Genomic DNA, 18,535 nt, shown 5'->3' with positions numbered 1-18,535 from the left:
ACACCCTGCTCTTTCTACCAGCTTAACCCTTACACTTACCCAAAGCGCTTGCTTCCAACGCCAAAAGCGCTTAAAAAAACACAAACGTGTACAAGTGAAAAGTACAAGTTTCAAGCCCAAGTACAAGTTAAAAGCACTAGTCTAAAGTACAAGTTAAAAGCACAGAAAACAAGTTAAAACTACACGAAACGAGTTAAAAGTACAAGTTTGAGACACAAAACAAAAACACAAGCTAAGAGCACAAGTTAAGAGCACAAGTTCAGAGCACAAGCTAAAAGCACAAGCTAAAAGCACAAGTTAAAAGCACAAAACACAAGTTAAAAGTACAAGTTTGAAGCACAGAATAATTAAAGCACCATTTAAGAGCACAAAGTACAGGCACCAGTTAAAAGCACAAGTTAAAAGTACAAAAAACAGGTTAAAAGTACAAGTTTGGAGTACAAGTTTGAAGTACAAGATAAAGGCACAAGTTAAACGCATAAAAAACAGATTAAAAGTACAGGTCTGAGGCACAAGTTAAAAGCGCAAGATAAAAGCATAAGTTAAGAGTACAAAGTACAAGCACAAGTTATAAGCACAAGTTGAAAGCGCACTAAAAACAAGTTAAAAGTACAAGCACAAGTTAAAAGCACAAAAAACAAGTTAAAAGTACAAGTTTGGAGTACAAGATAGAGACACAAGTTAAAAGCACAGGTTAAAAGTACAAAGAACAAGTTAAAAGTACAAAGAACAAGTTAAAAGTACAAGTTTAAAGAGTTAAAAGTACAAGTTTAAAGAGTTAAAACATAATTCCAAAGTACAAAGCAGAAGAACTTGTATGGTACAAAGTACAGTGTCAAATCCTCAATTATATATTAGAGTACAAAGTACAGGTGTACACTCAAACCCGGAGAGTACGCTTTAGAACCACCAGTTAGATGTAGTATTTAAGCATAGAAGGTAACCATTAAAGCCTTGTATGAACAGGTAGGGAAAGAGTAGAAGGAAAACTCATACAAAAGTTGAGAAAAACAAAGCTGACAAATATGTTAAAACGAAGGCTTAAACAAAGCCGAAACAAATTGAAAAAGAGGCCGATCAAGTATAAGAGTACAGCACGTGTGAAGACAAAAAAACAGAGTCGACAGAGCATTATTGGTTGTTTTACAAACCAATTTCCAAGACTTTTGGTAAAAAATGAATTTAATTCTCTTATGGTGTAAAGTGTGCTTACGTAAGGCCTGATGTAATTTACAATAATATTTGCGAAAATCAATTTAATTCTCTTAAGATCTCAGACACACAAACCCCTCGACTTTTAATGTCACCTGATACATTTTTGAATGGATGACTAACCAAAGTCAGACACACAAACCCCTCGACTTTTAATGTCACGTGATACCTTTTTGAATGGATGACTAACCAAAGTCCGCTTACATGCCAAACCCGGGGGCTCGTAGAGGCACCCCATACAAAAAGCGCGACATACAACAAACCCGGCCAAAATCATGGCAAATCAATTCTAATTCAAAAAATAAAAACATTTGCCGTATAATCCAAGCTCAATAAACCCGCCAGACTATTCAAAAATCTGCAGAAAGGGCTGGAAAGTGGAAATCCCGGATTCCCACTTGCGCCATGTGGGAATCGAAGGCAAGCGGCGCAATGTCTTAACCGCGAGTCCCATAGACACCAAGTGGGAATACCGGAGTTTCCGGCATTCCGACATGCTCTGATACTGTGTGTCCGCTTACATGCCAAACCCGGGGGCTCGTAGAGGCGCTTACATGCCAAACCCGGGGGCTCGTAGAGGCGCTTACAAGGCCAAAGCCAAACCCGGGGGCTCGTAGAGGCAGCCCATCCAAAACAAGCGCTCTACGCTCAAGCGGCCCAAAATGATCGCAAATCGACTCTAATTCAAAAACTAAAATAATCTGCAAATAATAAGAGGTCGATAATACCGCTAGGCAGTCTAAAAATCTGCAGAAAGGGCTGGAAAGTGGAAATCCCCGGATTCCCACTTGCGCCATGTGGGAATCGAAGGCAAGCGGCGCAAACCTTAAGCGCGAGTCCCATAGAAAGCAAGTGGGAATACCGGATTTTCCGGCATTCCGGCATGCTCTGATACTGTGTAGGACGCGGTCGGGTAACTATAGCGAACCACCAGATGGACGCTGCCTGCACGCTCACCAAGTAATTTAGACCCGCCACTCATGCAATTCGTGATTTGGGGATTTGAACGTTGGGTAGTGGCTGGGTATATACTTGATCCAGACTTTGAGCAAATAATAAGAGAGCATTTAGCAGTCAATTTTGTGGAATGGGTTGAGACGGATCGTCGGTCGAGTAAGTATAGTGAGCCGCCAGGTGGACGCTGTCTGCACGCTCACCAAGTAATTTAGACCCGCCACTCATGCAATTCGTGATTTGGGGATTTGAAAGTTGGGCAGTGGCTGGGTATATACTGGATCCAGACTTTGAGCAAATAATAAAAGAACATTTGGCAGTCAATTTTGTGGAATGGGTTGAGACGGATCGTCGGTCGAGTAAGTATGGTGAGCCGCCAGGTGGACGCGGTCGGGTAACTATAGCGAACCACCAGATGGACGCTGCCTGCACGCTCACCAAGTAATTTAGACCCGCCACTCATGCAATTCGTGATTTGGGGATTTGAACGTTGGGTAGTGGCTGGGTATATACTTGATCCAGACTTTGAGCAAATAATAAGAGAGCATTTAGCAGTCAATTTTGTGGAATGGGTTGAGACGGATCGTCGGTCGAGTAAGTATAGTGAGCCGCCAGGTGGACGCTGTCTGCACGCTCACCAAGTAATTTAGACCCGCCACTCATGCAATTCGTGATTTGGGGATTTGAAAGTTGGGCAGTGGCTGGGTATATACTGGATCCAGACTTTGAGCAGATAATAAGAGAGCATTTGGCAGTCAGTTTTGTGGAATGGGTTGAGACGAGTCGTCGGTCGGGTAAGTATGGTAAGTTGAGACGGATCGTCGGTTGAGTAAGTATGGTGCGTAGAGCAAGAGTGGGATTGGTGAAGACTTTTTTAAGGTTTCGGGATTGGTGGCGGGGTGTCGGAAGATAATAAATAAGAGGGAAGATGATTGGGATTGAATGGGGCGGATTGTAGAGGATTATAGTGGCAGGCGCCTGTGGTTTTGGAGGGAAGACGCGGGGAGATGGATTGTAGAGTAGCAAAAGCTGCTGCGCAGTTATGCAATTCTAGTGAGGGCCAAGTGTGCTCCAACAGTGTACTAATAAGAGGGTGGTGTTGCTCATCTGTAAAATAATACCTGATGACTGCTGAACCTGAAGTGGTTTTTTCTCCCTTCACCTCAACAGCCTAGACCTTTCCATCAATTCTATCCTTGTTCTCCCCCACTCACTCGCGACCCTCCTCCTTTCTTTCTACCGGTCTCTACCCTCTACTGCTCTTGTCTGATTTTTGCCGTTATTTTCCTATATTTGTTTCACTTGTTTCTCTCGAACTCTCCCTTCGACTGTCGCTTATCGCTCTTTCTTCCTGCTTATCGCTTGCTACTGCTAACGCTCTACTTGTCTTCTTCCTCCTCCCTTCCCAGCCTTTCGTTCGACCTGCCTTATCAATATGTCGTCATCATGCTCCTCATCTTTCTCCTCATCTATATTTACCGATATTTTGAATGAACAAAATCGCTCTGCTCATGGGCCTGGGACCGCTCCAACTCCCTTCGCTGTTGGTGAGCCGCTTAAACCCCTCACTTCACTCTCTTGGTGGGCGCCTCTCCTCTGCTCCCTGCGCTCTCCCACTATTTGATACTTTCCTTTCCTTTCGTATATTCTCCATCTAGATCTTCTCGGAACTAAAGTAGTCCCCGAATTTTGTGAAATTTGGTCTGTTATTGCTTTTACCTAGTGCTCCACAAATCTTTACCTATCCGCCACTGTTAAAAGTATTTCTCCAGATCCAGCCTCTGTCACGTGAGTCCTGATTGTGCTCAGCTCGCTTTTCTTTTTTTTTTACATCTCACTTTCTTTGCTACTTCCATCATCGCGCTTTCCTTCTACTTTCTTGTCTTCTGCCTTCACACTTCCGTCATCGACCTTGACTCTCTCGCACACTCTCCACACCTTATCATTTCCTTGGCCCTTGCTTTCGCTTTTGCTATTGCTTTCACCCTCCCCTCTCCACCATTCAGAGTGCAGCCTCACACGACTGAAGGCCCTCCCCGCCTTTGTCTTAGTTCCGCTATTGAGCTTACCGTGCCCTGCCCGCACCTCTCCTTGTCCTCGCCTCTACCCCTACGCTTCTTCATCTTTGATGCGGCACTGCTTCTCTCACTTCTTGGTCCCTCGCTCGCACGCTTCTTCAAAGTCCTATGAACAACCCCGACATGACCCACTCTTGCGCTTCCTCAACCTCACCCAAGGCCGACACTGCCTCGCCTCACTCTCTCTGACCGCTCTCTTTGTTCTTGTCCTTCCACCACCCCGTCACGATCCGCCCTTAAGATTCCTCAACCTCGACGCCGAACCCGTCTGCTCACGCCACCACTCCATTGTCCCTCGCTCGCTCGTATCGCTCTCACCCTCCTCTATTCCACCGTCCAGAGTGCAACCTCACAGGATTGAACACAGTCCCTCCTCGCATTTGTCTTTGTCCTCCTCTCGAGTAGCCACACACTGGTCGCACCTCTCCTTATACTCGCCTCTGCACTACGCTTCTTCATCCTCGACGCGCCGACACTGCTTCTCTCACTCCCTGGTCCCTCGCTCGCACGCTTCTCCATTGTGCCTCTCAATAACCCCGGCACGACCCACCCTTGCGCTTCCCAAATCGACGCCTTGCTCTCTCTCTCCACTCTTCCTTGACCTTGCCTCTCCTCCTCACGCTACCGCTCTTTGTCCCTCGCTCACGTTTTTCGTTGTTGTCGTTCAACAACGCCGACACAACCCGCATTTGCGCTTCCTCAACTTCCTCGATGCAGACCCTGTCTCTTCTCACGCTATCGTTCCCTTGTCCCTTGCTTGCTCCTCTCGCTCTCGCTCTCACAAACCCAGCCCCACCGTGGGGAGTGTAACCTCACAGGACTGAACACAGTCATTCGCCTTTATTTTTTTCCAGCTCTTGCACTTACCCAACACTCGCCTCCACCCCTACGCTTCACGGCCCTACGCTTCACGGCTATGCCTTCGCTTCTACCCCCGCCTCGTCCGCTCGCCCTTACGCTTCCTCGAACTTGACGCGCTCCCTGCCTCCTTTGACTCTCCCCCTTCCTTTCCTCTTGCGCTTCCGTTCCTCTACGTCTACGCTGCTGTTGTTAGTCGTGGTCCAAGTCGCATCACCGAGCCCATCCACGAACTCCCGGCTGAATCATCTGAACGCGTTCAGCTACCTTCACCTGCTCTCTCCCGCTTTCTTGCCCCTCGTTCTTACGCATCCCTTCGCTTCCCTATCTCACGCTTCCTCAACCTGGTTCTTTGCTCTCACGCCGGACCCCACCTCTACTGGAGAGTATTATTTGTTTTGTTGCGCCGTTACTTTTACTTCTGGATCTCGTCACCTGCTCTTGTGCTTACCCAGTACTAACGCTACCTTTCCTGACTCTTGCCTAGGCTTCCCCTCAACGCCTCAAGCTGCTGATCAGCATCATCACCACAGTCGCCCATATGCATCCTCCAGCACTGCAGCTGCGTGGAGATTAGTCTGTTTTTGATTTCACTGTCCCTGTCCCCCAGATACAAGTCCTTTTCACTCTCTTGTCAAATCTTGAATAATAATGATATGAATTTATAATAATATACTCCCCAGTAGCGTGAGCGCGCTAGCCTTGCTACTCGCTTTGCTTTTATAGAAACCCGCCTTCCCATGAAACCTCCACAGCCTACACCTGTGCCGTCTACTCACTCCTCTCCTGAACTGTTCAACGCTTGTGTGCTCCAACTACTCATTCATTCATATTTGCTGAACGCCTACGCTCTTGAAATACCACTCATTCTCTTCATCGTTCATGCTCGCTTGTTGTGATCTTTGCTTTCGTCGCTGCTATTTGGCTACATCTCTTTCCACGCACCTCACACTTTGTCCAATGACCAGACGCTCACATGACTCTTCCTTGTCTCAACCTTTACGCTTCCTTCCCTGTTCACTTTAACGTTCCTAGCAGATTCCCATACCAGTCCACTCAAACGCTCGTCTTTTTCAACAGTCTGTGTCCTCGTGCGACGCGCTTTCTGAAAACCTCTTCAGCTCAAGCGCGCACACTCTTTCCAACCCAAGAGTATTCCGAACTCGTCAAACGCGTAGAGCTGCACGCTTGTCAACCGAGCCGCCTCAACACCTAACCGCGCTGCTTTGTTTTCTTGGTACGGTGTTTTTGTACCCTTTGTCTTCTTCTTTGGCTGTTGTTTGATGTGCGTCGCTCTTCCGTTTCCGTGTTTCTCTTCCTCGTTTGCGCTTCCTCGACGTTGATACTGACGCTACCCACCTGCACCACCCTCCCAAAGCTCGCGGGTAATCTCTTTAGCTCCTTACTGCGCTTACCCATTGAGCACGTTACCTTAACGGTACACTTGTCTGTCGCGCTTTTGTTTTCGTTTCTTGTCTTCTGTACTTCAGCTTACCCAACGCTGGCTCTGCTCTGCTCTGTTGCGTGCTGTTAGTCGCGCCTTTGCCATTGTCGTCTGGTTTGTACCCTTACGCTTACCCTGCGCACTTACGCTTCCTCTCCTCACTCTTGATCCTATTCCCATGCTTCCAGGTCCGTCCAACTCACGCTTCCTAGCTCTTGTCTGGTCAAGTCTTTTTGGACGTGCCAGGCGCGTCCAGCGTCACGCTCCTCAACCGAGTCTCCTAAGCTCGCTACTTAACTTCTCGCTTCTTGTCGTTCCCACCTGCTGAGTGCCAACCTCCCTCCCGAGCCAGTGTTCGTAAGTGCGTCGAGCTGATCGAAGTTTCCGTTTCTTTCTTTCGTCCTTCACCCTTACGCTTCGTCGATGTTGACGCTGATACTGTCTCTTCATACCCTCGCGTTTACGCTTCGGTCTTTTCTCCTCCCATGCGTCGGTTCCCGTACGTCTACGCCTTCTATTCCAGGATCAAACGAAATCGCAAACTCCCGGCTGAGTCCCACAGAGCGCGCCAAGTTGAATGTCACTTGCCCACGCCCTTAAGGAGCGTTAAACTACTTTCTTCTGCTATTCTTTGGTCGTCGAGCTTTCGAATCCATTTCTTGTCCTCCGCCCTTGCGCTTACCCGACGCTTACGATGCTCGCCTGCCTACACTCATCCAACACCTACCCGACGCTACCTCTCCCTACACTCGCCTTTATGCCTACACTTCCAAACCCGCCTTACTGACGCTTCTTCACCCCTCCTTCGACCGTTCACCCTATCGGCATTTAGCTGTGCACTTCTCAGCAACACCCCTGGTAGACGCGTCAAGCTGCGCCAAACTCTCCGAGAGCGCTGATTGGCACTTGTCAAAGCCGAGATCAGAGCGTCCACGACAATCTGCTGGTCGCTTGCTTCTACTCCTTTGACGCGCCATGTGTCTGCTGCTGCTTTCAATGAACAACATCTCTATAAACTGCTCTTCCTACTAGATCTCGAGAACGTAGTGAGTCCCAGTTCTCATGGGATTGTTCGAGCGGTGTTTACTATAAGGTATAATAATAATAATAATGATGATAATATATTTGATACAAAACAACGATTATACAAAAATCAAGAACGCCCCATAATTCAATGCCGACTGCAGATGCTTGAGACAGGCGGACAGAAAGACAGACACACAGACAGAAAAAACAGATAAACGAGTGAGCGCGCGGAAACTAAAAGGATCAGACGAGTCGGCAAGAGCTAGAGATGAGACTCGTTGCGATCGTCCATGTGATGCTATCCTCCAAACCCATCCCCATGATCACTACTTGTAACTTCCGCAGAATCGAATTAACTAAAGGAGCAGCGTCTGTGGTCTCCTTCGCTACCAGACAAGCATCGTCGTCGTTTCACTGGGCGCAGGTCTGCATCTGCATCCGTGTCGGCGACGCGCTTGGCTGGATTAACCTGACTGCTCACAGACAAAGGAGATCCGACAGCGCCTAATTGTTCGTTATTCTCAACTGGGGTCTGTTGATGTTCCGGGTCGTAAGACGGAGGCGCGTGCTCTGGATGCACAATGTAGAAAACAGCTCTCATCTCATCGTGCAGCATCTGGAACATTTTGCGCTGACTTGGCGTCAGCATTCTGAACCAGATTATCTCTCTGCACATCCGGTACACACTGTAATGATCGTTTGGGGATAAGTAGCGTTCCAGTGCCGTTGAAAATACACTGAAGCCGCCGTGGGGATGGGTTCTTCGGTACCCTTGTTCCGCAACGCTCTCAGCATATTCAGGGCAGACGAGTTCAGCCTCAAAGTCTGACTTGCTGTGTGAAGCAATGACGAGGACATTGAACTTGTAGCCGTAGCCGACTTGATCGACCCTCGCAAGCCGGCCCAAAAATCGCTCGCACTCTTCGCGCATGCGCGTGTTTCGACGCAGAGACAGTTTATGCCGTAGGAGAGCGGCGTCGACCCACTCTTGTCTGATCTGTCTGTGGTCGGGGTCAATCGTGAGATAGATGGAATAGAAGCGCCCGATATGATAGAAACGCTCGAAGTCGCGCATCAGGGTCGTCAATGCAGAGTCCAATTGGCGAAGGCTGAGTCGACCATCTGCCACTGCCTTCAAGGGTATGAATTCGAACGAAGGGCGACTAACGTCGAGCTTTGTTGATAAAGACGAGAAGGTGACCGTTGACATGTTCTCATGTGTTAAACGCCAGCCTTCTTCACTCAAAAGCCGCTCGGGATAGGGCGTGTTGACCATGCGCTCGAAGCCCTCTCGCGTAAGAGATCTTTGGAAGTTCAGAAAATCGTTCAAGACCTGCGGGAGGTGGAGCTCAAAAGACTCCAACGTGCTGTGTGAGCCGGGAGGGAGCGGAATCCGCCGAACGAGCGAACGAATCAAGGGGTTCGAGTGGTCTATGACTTCGGTTCCTTGGACAGGTTCGTACGCGGGTGGACTTTCCGTGGGCGGCACAGGATCGAGAAAAGTGGAAGAGAAAAGAAGATCAAGAACAGCTTGTTCACTATAAAGATTAAAAGAAGCCATGGTCATTGGGAGAGCCGAAGGTTGGGAACGAGGTGCTGATCGAAAGGAAAGGTATGAGGGAAGAGAAGAAGAAAGGAAAGAAGGGCGCGGGACGTACAATTTATAACCAGGCATAGCAAGCAAACAAGGCAGGATGCCGCACATGGTAGCTAAAAATAAAGGCAAAGGGTGGCTTCGTCAGGTACGGAAAGAAGGCCGTGATTGCTGTGCAAGTCGAAGCCTTGTTGACCGGAAAACTAGCAAGATAGTCATTCTCCTTGCCGCCGGCCTCTCCTTTCCTGTCTCTTGTATTCGTAAAACCGGTAACAATATATCCATACATACCAGATTCGAAGCTTGAATCAAATCATCATGCACGATATATTATTGATGCGACGGTACCTCGCGCTGTTCGAGCTGTTTTTGAACAAGAGAGAGTTGCTGGGAGGTGAGAACATGGTCTCAGATAATTAGGGTTTGCCTTGTAGCAATCCCAGTCCCACCACTGCTTCAGCTTTTGTGTGGCGAAGTAGCGTCGTCGCGCGCCGAAGGGTTGTCGTTGGATGACATAATGAGGGGATAAGCGATGGATAAGTGGAAGGTAAGTGGGAGTTGTAGTGGAAGCGCAAGTGATTAGGAAGATAGTAGATGATCGTTGATTATCAGGAAGACTGGGTAAGCCAGGCTTCCTTAAATATTACTCTACAAGATGCCTCATTCTATCCTCTCGCCGGAAGAGATTAGTCTCCACGTTAGCAGGACGAGGAGGCTGGCTCTCGAGGAGTAAGAATGTTAGTAAATGAGTGTGGTTTGTTGACAAGAAGGAACCGTGCGGAGGATGAAGGGATCTTTGATGAGGGGAAACCTCCCTGCTCATGCCTTAGCGTCCTGCGAAGTACTCTTCATGCGGGAGGGTGTAGGCGTGACCTTGTGAAGTGAGGCAGAGGTAATCTCCCGTGGATGGACTGCTGGTTAGGCGTTCTGAGGTGAGGCAAGATGGCTGGGCTCTTGCAGGGATAGATGTAGTAGACGGACAAGCATCGTGAGGTGAGGCAGGATGACAGGTCTCTGACACGGATGAGGGTTTGGAGGAGGCCGGGCAGTTCTGCCTCGCAACCTCATGACACTCCCCCCCCAGGCGACGTCTAGTCAAAGAGGTCGACGGCCTATAAGGAAGTAGTTAGTGTTTTGGTAGCATCCCAGAACTGAATAGCTTGCCAGGGAACGAATTGCGATTCAGCCCAAGAGTTTTCGGATTCTGGTGTATGTTTCCATTTGCATAGGAAGCGGCGACCATTGTTGATGCCAGTAGGTTCCTCAGCAATAATTTTTTCGACTTCGAAGAATTCCATGGGGTCTCGTACATTCTGAGCTCGTTTCGACCTGGTGTGATAGGATGGTTCGGGTTCAGAGATGTTTTGTGAGCCTGGTGGGTAATACTTCTTGATGCGATCAATGTTGACTACCGGGTGACGGCGTCTGTCGTTGAACTGAAGGCGGACATTCTGATTTGCTTCAATTGCAGTGATCACGAAGGGGCCTTCGTATGGATCATCGAAAGCTGATAGATGAGTGGCTCTTCTGCGGAGGAGCACTTGGTCGCCAGCTTTGTAGGGTGGTGGTTGGGCGCGATGTGCATCGTAGGCTCGTTTTTGTTTGACCTGGGCCGCGTGCATTGCGTCCTGAACTCTGAGCCAAACACTTTGTATATCTTCAGTGTAGTGCTGCTCTGGTGCGGCAACGGATGGTGTTATGCCATGAAATGATCTAGGAGTGTAGCCATACAAGGCTTCGAACGGTGACATGCCGATTGAAGTATGCAGGGATTGATTGTAAGCGAACTCGAGTAAGGAAAGATAGGAATCCCATTCCCTTCTCTGTGCTCTGGTCAGCGAATGCTTTATTAAGTTCTTCAGCGTCTCAATTGTGCGTTCAGATTGGCCATCCGTCTGCGGGTGAGAGGCGGTTGACATAAGAGGGGTGATGTTAAACTGGTCGCGGCATCTGTTAACGAACGCGGAGGTGAAGGCACTATCGCGGTCGGAGACAATGGTGTCCGGGAGTCCATGTTTGGTGAAAACGTAGTCGATTAAATCATCGAAGACATCGGCTGCTTTTCTTGTTGATTGCATAGGAATGAAAGTAGCAAATTTTGTGAGTCGATCTACGACCACAAGAATTTGGTTATTCCCGTTAGTTGTTTGTTCGGCGATTATTGCGAAGTCCATGCTAATGGATTTAAAGGGGACATTAGGGATCGGCATTGGTTGTAACATACCTACTGGAGGCTTGTGAGGAACCTTCGTCCGCTGGCATTTGTCGCAGCAGCGAACGAATCTCTCAATGTCTCGGTACATGTTCAGCCAATAGAAGTCCCTTGCTAATTGAGCGTGCAACGCCGCAACACCTGGGTGTCCAGCGGTAACTGAGTCGTGATATTCTTCAAGGAATTTAATTGGAAGATCTGCTCCAGGGATGCATAATCTCCAGGGAGCTGTGTCTTGTAAACGGAGATAGATCAGTCCCTCGCGGTAGTCGTATCGCGAGAGGATGTTGTCCGTGATATGTGTGTTGGATTGGGTTCTGTGTGTCAGCTGATCTATGAGTATTTTCCATTGGGGAATTTTTTGGTACTCTTGTCGAATGGTCTCCAAGTCCACAGGGTAATGGATGGTTAGAGACGCAGGTTGCACATAGATTAGTTTGTTCATAGGGATGCGAGATAGTGCGTCGGCGACGACATTATCTTGGCCTTTGCGGTAATGAAACACTGGATGGTAATCTGCCAACTTCTCGATCCAACGACGTTGTCGGTCGTTAAGAATTGGTTGAGTTGGTAGGAATAATAGAGCCTTGTGGTCGGTATAGACGTCAAATTCCTGACCCACTAAGAAAGGTCTCCAATATAGGCAAGCTTCAACAATAGCGAGGGCCTCTCGATCATGCGTCGGGTAGTTCCTTTGATGTTTGTCAAGCTTCTTAGAGAAGTAGGCAACCGGGTGTTCGTCTTGAACAAGCACGGCGCCAATTGCTACAAGTGAAGCATCAGTCTCGATTGAAAAGCGTTTGCTGAAATCGGGATGGCTGAGTACCGGCGTTGTAGTGAGGGCTTTCTTAACCGCGTCGAACTCGCGTTGGAGATCTTCGTCCCAACGTAGGATCCGTGAGTTAGACGACGCAGCTGTCAAGCGGCTGGAAATATGAGCATAATTTTGCACGAACCGTCGGTAATAATTAACCATACCAAGAAAAGATTGTAAGTCTTTAACAGAGGTAGGCACCGGCCGTTCTAGAATCGCAGAAATGTGTCGAGGGATGGGCTGCAGTCCCGAACCGGAGACAACATGACCTAGAAACTCACAAGAAGATGCACATAGAGTAGTTTTCTTTGGTTTGACGACAAGCGCGTTGTCGGATAGTCGCTTAAGGACCAAGTTAAGGTGTGAAAGGTGATCCTCCATAGTCTCTGAAAAAACTAGGATATCATCCATGTAGACAATCACAAACTGATCGAGCACGTCGGCAAGGATTTGGTTCATGAAGCGTTGGAAAGTTGCTGGCGCGTTGGTGAGACCAAACGGCAGCACGGTGAATTCATATAAGCCATAACGCGTGTTCATGGCGGTTTTGTGTTGGTCTTCGGGGTGCACCGGAATCTGCCAGTAGCCACTGGTCAAGTCCATTTTGGAAAAGATTTTGGCACCACCGATACGATCTAGCAGTTCGTCCAGTCTAGGGATTGGATAGCTGTTGCGGATTGTTTGTTTGTTCAGTGCGCGATAGTCTACGCACATACGGAGGGACCCATCTGTCTTTTTAACAAATAGGACAGGGGCGCCGTAAGGACTTTTAGAAGGTTTTATCATTCCTTCTTTGAGTAGTTTGGTAATTGTGTTTTTTAGTTCTTGCAATTCTTGTTGCGATAATCGGATAATACCTTTACGCGGCGGGTGAGCTTCCTCGCCAGGTTTGAGTTCGATCCGATGTTGGTATTCTCTACTAAGTACCTTTCCCATAGGTACTGTTTCCGAGAAAGTGGTTTGATAATCTTTGAGCAGTTTCTCGACTCTGGATTCATATCCTGCAAGAAATTCCGCTTCGACCGTGAGTCCGTTCATATGCTCTGGGAGGCTGAAGGGAACCGCGTTTTGGGAGATGTCGATACCGTCGATACCTTCCTGAATTCGGATAAGATATACTTCGGTGTTTTGGTTACCAGGTCGATCTTTGAGGTGCTTGGTAAACTGATGCATACTGCAAACTTCGATGGGGTTCTCGACGTTCCCGAATGATGGGCGTTCAGAACTGAAAGGAAGGATTAGGTTGTCTTGTTTTTGTAACATGAGTGTATTGTTTAATGTATTGATAATTCCTCCGTACTTTCTTAAGAAAGGCATACCTAACAACGGTGGACCGTCGAGGCCGGATAGAACGTAGAAATGAAGAGGGAAGTCGTAATCTCCGACTGTTAACGTAATATTAGCTGTTTTGTGGGCAACCACAAGACCATTAGGTGTAGACATGAATCGAGGTTTATCGAATTTGTGGTTTTGGGTTTTAATCCCGTGCGTCGTACAAAACCGAGCACTTACTGCGAAAGAGGAACACCCAGTATCGATAGTAACTGGAATGGTGTTGCCATTTAAATTCATCTGGACACACACGGTGTCAGATTCCTCGGGCAGTAAGGGGTTTGAAGTACTTAGGACTTTGGAGTCGATATAGGTATCGTCCGGGAGAGGGCTCCAACCTGCCAACGTGCGAATGATTCCGCGCGGGACCTGATCAAGGGGGATCATAGAAGGCGGATCCACCTCAGTTAGGGCCAGTTCGCGGAAGTAGGCTGCCTGGACCTTTGCAGGATCGACGGCGGTGTACTTCTGGACGACTGGGGCGTTGGTCGGGGGAGTCGCTGGCAAGGTGGATGTCTGACCGGTTGCGGCAGTCGGCGCTTTGGGGCGCCTCATGCGCTCAAGAAGGGAGGTTACCGGTCTTGATACAACTGCGGGAACTGGCTCGGGCTCGGGTCCGGGGGAAACGCTCGCCGTCGAAGGCGTGGTATCCGCGGGGAGAGGCACCGTCGGGCCGGTGTCTCCCACAGAAGGGTTCCCCGTTCCTTCAGTGGGAACGGGAACCGGGGCAGCCGTCTCCTCAGTGGAAACGGTAGCCGGGACGGAGGCGCTAGCGGCCTCCGTAGGTTGAGATGCTGCCTGAATTGTAGCCGCATCGCTACCATGTGGCGAAGTAGCGTCGTCGCGCGCCGAAGGGTTGTCGTTGGATGACATAATGAGGGGATAAGCGATGGATAAGTGGAAGGTAAGTGGGAGTTGTAGTGGAAGCGCAAGTGATTAGGAAGATAGTAGATGATCGTTGATTATCAGGAAGACTGGGTAAGCCAGGCTTCCTTAAATATTACTCTACAAGATGCCTCATTCTATCCTCTCGCCGGAAGAGATTAGTCTCCACGTTAGCAGGACGAGGAGGCTGGCTCTCGAGGAGTAAGAATGTTAGTAAATGAGTGTGGTTTGTTGACAAGAAGGAACCGTGCGGAGGATGAAGGGATCTTTGATGAGGGGAAACCTCCCTGCTCATGCCTTAGCGTCCTGCGAAGTACTCTTCATGCGGGAGGGTGTAGGCGTGACCTTGTGAAGTGAGGCAGAGGTAATCTCCCGTGGATGGACTGCTGGTTAGGCGTTCTGAGGTGAGGCAAGATGGCTGGGCTCTTGCAGGGATAGATGTAGTAGACGGACAAGCATCGTGAGGTGAGGCAGGATGACAGGTCTCTGACACGGATGAGGGTTTGGAGGAGGCCGGGCAGTTCTGCCTCGCAACCTCATGACATTTTGGCGGCTTTGGTCATTTCTTTGGTCACTTTCCTTTCTTCTGGATATTAATAATACAATTTAGGCCGGTACTTATAATAACTCTTAAATAATAATAATAATAATAGATCCCAACATTAGAGAATCATCATTACGCCGATGTCAACTTGCTGATGTCGCATTTTGAGCTGAGAACTGAGGACACCACTTCTGTGAATAATAAATCAACATTTTACGGCGATCCAGAGCAGCAAGCTACACAAGGAAGCACAGACAAACGGGTGATGTGTAGCTCTTCACTGAATTTAATGTGATTGCATATTTATGGACTTTTATAAGAGGGTTGGTGTATATTAAATGCTGCAGTATTATACAGCGATCTACAAACACGGCTACAGAATCAATAAGGTGAAGGGAGCCACCAGCGATCAAAATGCTCGCCAACGACCCCCAATAAATTTGAAATGCAAAGACAAAGACAAAACAAAAAACAAATCAGTAATAAGAAACTGAAAGGAGTGTTGAATTGAAATAACACGAGCTATCGCACACGCGAAAATCAAGCGACAGAGTCCGGATTATTGATTCGCCCCCAGTCCTGCGCGATTCGATACTTTTTGGCGGGATAAGAGATAACAGTCAGTGTTTCACAGAAGAATATGGAGGGTATTCCGAGCCAGTACTTTCCAGAGACCAATGATTTAACATTCAGTGACAACCGTACAGCAGGGAAGAGGGTGCAGACAGACAGTAGCGTTACTTCTTTGAAGAGATACCAACCTGTAGTTCAGTAAATAAGACGACTTCAGCAAGGGAATTCTATGCAATGGCAAGACAGATATACGGTCAAGGTAGACCACTTCTCTCATGAGAGGTTGGGGTATCTGCCTGAGCAGTAGTCGAAGTATTGGACTCTTCTGATTCGTCCCAGGTTTGGATATGCTGCGGGGGGGCAGCTAGATGAACAAGGGGAAGTCAGTAAAGCTTGAGGGAAGAGACAAGAAATCATAGGACCGTCATATATACGCTGGCTGCTATACAGCGAAACCTTGATAACCAGCGATTGAAAATCTTTTCGAGCGAGCACGACCATAGGCAGTTAAAAACAGAAACCCGGACTCGATCCTGCGATTCATCCGTTGCCCAGCTGATCCTTATCGTTGCCTTTGCCAATGCGAGAGGCGAAATCGTCGTAAGCGGCGTTTGAGTTCATCAATATGGTTATGAGCGTCGGGAAGGGGTGAGAAAAGGACCACCCTGTCAATATGAAGTTCATGATTGATGTGCTCTTTCCATTGTGCTTCATTGTCGTAGTGTAAGCAACGATCACGGGGTGGGTGACGTCCGTTGTCTCCTCTCTTGGCCATCGAGTTACCTTGTAATGAGGAGAGCAAGTGAGTGTGCGTTGGATTTGGTCGGCTATCGTGCTTTGAGCTTGCAGCAGCATGTTGCGATGCACGAGAAGAACGCGTTTCCTTCTTGTCGACAGCCATATTGTTTGGGATAGGGAAACGGGGAAAGTGGCAGCTGAGGTGACGAAGGAAGGGAAGTAGTGAGGAGTTGTGAGGAGGAATGAGGAGGATAGATGGGAGCGAGCGAGGCCCTTCATGTTGGCCATTTGTGCCCTGTTCGAACAAGGGCGGCCTTGTATCTGAACCTGCTGAGCTAGGGTTTGTGTAGGGTCTGAGCATGTAGAACGGTTGGTATATTTTTGAACAAGGAGATATCTACACAAAACCCTGGAAAAGTGCAAGCGAGTCATCGTTGACCATCTCGGTTTTCCCAGTTGCGGCTCCAAACGGTTAGGAGAGCTGACACCCGAGGAGGGAGAACAGAATCAGCACTACCTACCTACTAATAGGGGACAGCGCTGCGTGAACCGTAGTAGTAAAGAGTCACGTGCCTATCCTACAACATGTGACAAAAGCCTTGTTGACCTCAGAACGCGTTTTTACGAGCAAGAAGACCGCCCGCCTGTGTTTGAACAAGGATGGAATATTATTATATAAAAAGTCCGCTCTCCCGCCGCTCTCTCTCTTCTCCTCTTCTTCCTCACCTCTCACTACTCCCTGAACTTCAGCAACACCCACCCTTCCCGTGCTTTTCCAACAATGGTTTTCGGCCAGAGGGGAACACGCCCCTCCGGTGCATCGCATACTGCTGCTGCGTTCTACATGCACCGTCGCTGCCGACATCTCCCTACATACGCGCAATCGCGGCTCGAATCTGCTTTTGCGGGCTATCCGACGATCGAGAGAGGCTACGGACGCCTTCAGCCCAGCACTTGCTTCGCCGCCCACGACGACGACGACTTGATCCCCGAAGAGAGACAATCCCCGGTCTTTAACGTGGATCTCTCTCGCATCCGCCTCAACGACGCCCTGATATTTCACGGGCTCGACTTTGTCTACGACAACTTCGCCTCTCGTATCGACAAAAGGCAACATAAGGACCAGCTAGGCACCGGATCATCCTACGGATTTCTGTTTTTAACTGCCTATGATCGTGCTTTGTTTATAAAGATTTTCAATCGCTGGTCAAGGCTTCGCTATAATAGCGGCCGACGTATGTATATGCCCTTGTTAGCCTTGCTCTGCGACTCTCCGACTGACCCTTGTTGCACTTTCTAGTCCACCCTTTCTGCAGCATATCTATTCACCCTGGAACGAACCAGAAGAGTCCTATACTTCGACTACTGTTCAGGCTAATACCCCAACATCCGATGAGAGAAGTGGTCTACACCTCCTCATTTCTGTCTCATACCCATTGTACAGGAACCCTTGCTGAAGTCATCTCATCGCACCACATGTTGGTATATGCCTCAAGAAGTAACCCACCTGTCTGTCTGCACCACCATCTTCCCTGCTGTACGGTCGCCACTGGACGTTAAAACCAGTGGCCTCTGCAATGTACTGGCTCGGAATACCCTCTCTTTTATTTCTGTGAAATAGGGTTATCTTTGATCCCGCCAAATACCAAAAAAAAGAAACAATCACCTAATCGCGCAGAGCTGGAGGCGAATCACTCACTGGGCTCTGTCGCTTGATTCCCCCGCGCGTATATCACGCTTTTCAAGTCCTCGTCGGACCTTTTTCCAAGTCTTTTCAGTTTCGTTTTTGCTTTTCATCAATATTATCATCAACGGGTTGTCACTAGGGATCATCTCTGAACCGCATTTGATTGCTAGTGTCTACCTTTTTTTTTTTTTTTTAATCGCTCCTCTCCTGTAGAAAACACTCGTAGATCCCATCATGACGCACCAGCGCTTCCCTCGGTTCTGAGTACTCGTTCTCTCTCATCCATCCAGTATTATTATTTATCACCTCACGAATCTCCGCCTTGTCGATTACACTTGTTCATAATAGCGCGCATGCGGCTCAGGTCTGGAGACTGCTGCTGATTGTCGCTAGTACAGAAAATCACAATCTGCGTCTACCGTGCTGATGCCGCCATCTCCATTTCTTTCTGTACCTTCGGAGAGCAGAGAGGGAGAGTAGATTTGAAATTGAAGAGCCTAGTCGCTTTTTATCTGTGCAATAACCCTCTTCCCAGACTCCGCCTTCAACGCGAGGCGAGTCTGTGTTCAGACTTCCGACCGAGC

The 18,535-nt window shown here is 48.5% G+C and overlaps 8 protein-coding genes across 8 annotated transcripts; 2 read left to right on the top strand and 6 right to left on the bottom strand.

The window, feature by feature from the left end:
• Positions 1–277: 277 nt before the first annotated feature.
• On the bottom strand, positions 278–683 carry BZA70DRAFT_276688 (uncharacterized protein). Its single transcript, XM_064912338.1, has one exon. It carries the CDS (start codon positions 478–480, stop codon positions 298–300), a length of 183 nt encoding a protein of 60 aa, XP_064769494.1. The 5' UTR covers positions 481–683; the 3' UTR covers positions 278–297.
• Positions 684–732: 49 nt separating this feature from the next.
• On the bottom strand, positions 733–1,296 carry BZA70DRAFT_276687 (uncharacterized protein). The gene has a single exon (XM_064912337.1). The coding sequence runs from the start codon at positions 1,130–1,132 to the stop codon at positions 947–949; it is 186 nt and encodes a 61-aa protein (XP_064769493.1). The 5' UTR covers positions 1,133–1,296; the 3' UTR covers positions 733–946.
• Positions 1,297–3,601: 2,305 nt separating this feature from the next.
• Positions 3,602–5,563, top strand: BZA70DRAFT_266768 (uncharacterized protein; the record flags this gene model as incomplete). The annotated part of the gene is made up of 5 exons (XM_064911054.1): positions 3,602–3,713; positions 3,825–3,867; positions 3,890–3,954; positions 4,173–5,050; positions 5,099–5,563. The coding sequence occupies 5 exons, from the start codon at positions 3,602–3,604 to the stop codon at positions 5,561–5,563; spliced, it is 1,563 nt and encodes a 520-aa protein (XP_064769492.1).
• Positions 5,564–7,663: 2,100 nt separating this feature from the next.
• BZA70DRAFT_276674 (uncharacterized protein) lies at positions 7,664–9,118 on the bottom strand. Its single transcript, XM_064912336.1, has one exon. The coding sequence runs from the start codon at positions 8,846–8,848 to the stop codon at positions 7,925–7,927; it is 924 nt and encodes a 307-aa protein (XP_064769491.1). The 5' UTR covers positions 8,849–9,118; the 3' UTR covers positions 7,664–7,924.
• A 4,097-nt stretch (positions 9,119–13,215) lies between these two features.
• BZA70DRAFT_310145 (uncharacterized protein) lies at positions 13,216–14,239 on the bottom strand (the record flags this gene model as incomplete). Its single annotated transcript, XM_064914909.1, has 2 exons — positions 13,512–14,239; positions 13,216–13,439 (listed from the first exon to the last, which is right to left on the bottom strand). Coding segments are annotated over exons 1-2 (792 nt in total), but the record flags the coding sequence as incomplete, so codon positions are not given.
• A 1,263-nt stretch (positions 14,240–15,502) lies between these two features.
• BZA70DRAFT_276658 (uncharacterized protein) lies at positions 15,503–15,721 on the bottom strand (the record flags this gene model as incomplete). The annotated part of the gene is made up of 1 exon (XM_064912335.1): positions 15,503–15,721. A coding segment is annotated over one exon (219 nt), but the record flags the coding sequence as incomplete, so codon positions are not given.
• Positions 15,722–15,757: 36 nt separating this feature from the next.
• On the bottom strand, positions 15,758–16,871 carry BZA70DRAFT_136139 (uncharacterized protein). The gene has a single exon (XM_064909599.1). The coding sequence runs from the start codon at positions 16,694–16,696 to the stop codon at positions 16,067–16,069; it is 630 nt and encodes a 209-aa protein (XP_064769488.1). The 5' UTR covers positions 16,697–16,871; the 3' UTR covers positions 15,758–16,066.
• A 68-nt stretch (positions 16,872–16,939) lies between these two features.
• On the top strand, positions 16,940–18,184 carry BZA70DRAFT_310143 (uncharacterized protein). Its single transcript, XM_064914908.1, has 2 exons — positions 16,940–17,499; positions 17,565–18,184. The coding sequence occupies exons 1-2, from the start codon at positions 17,046–17,048 to the stop codon at positions 17,822–17,824; spliced, it is 714 nt and encodes a 237-aa protein (XP_064769487.1). The 5' UTR covers positions 16,940–17,045; the 3' UTR covers positions 17,825–18,184.
• The last annotated feature ends 351 nt before the right edge of the window (positions 18,185–18,535 follow it).

The sequence above is a fragment of the Myxozyma melibiosi genome, assembly GCF_037950935.1.
Source record: "Myxozyma melibiosi strain Phaff 52-87 chromosome Unknown BZA70scaffold_3, whole genome shotgun sequence".
Taxonomy (NCBI): domain Eukaryota; kingdom Fungi; phylum Ascomycota; class Lipomycetes; order Lipomycetales; family Lipomycetaceae; genus Myxozyma; species Myxozyma melibiosi.
This window is presented reverse-complemented; position numbering and strand designations above follow the sequence as displayed.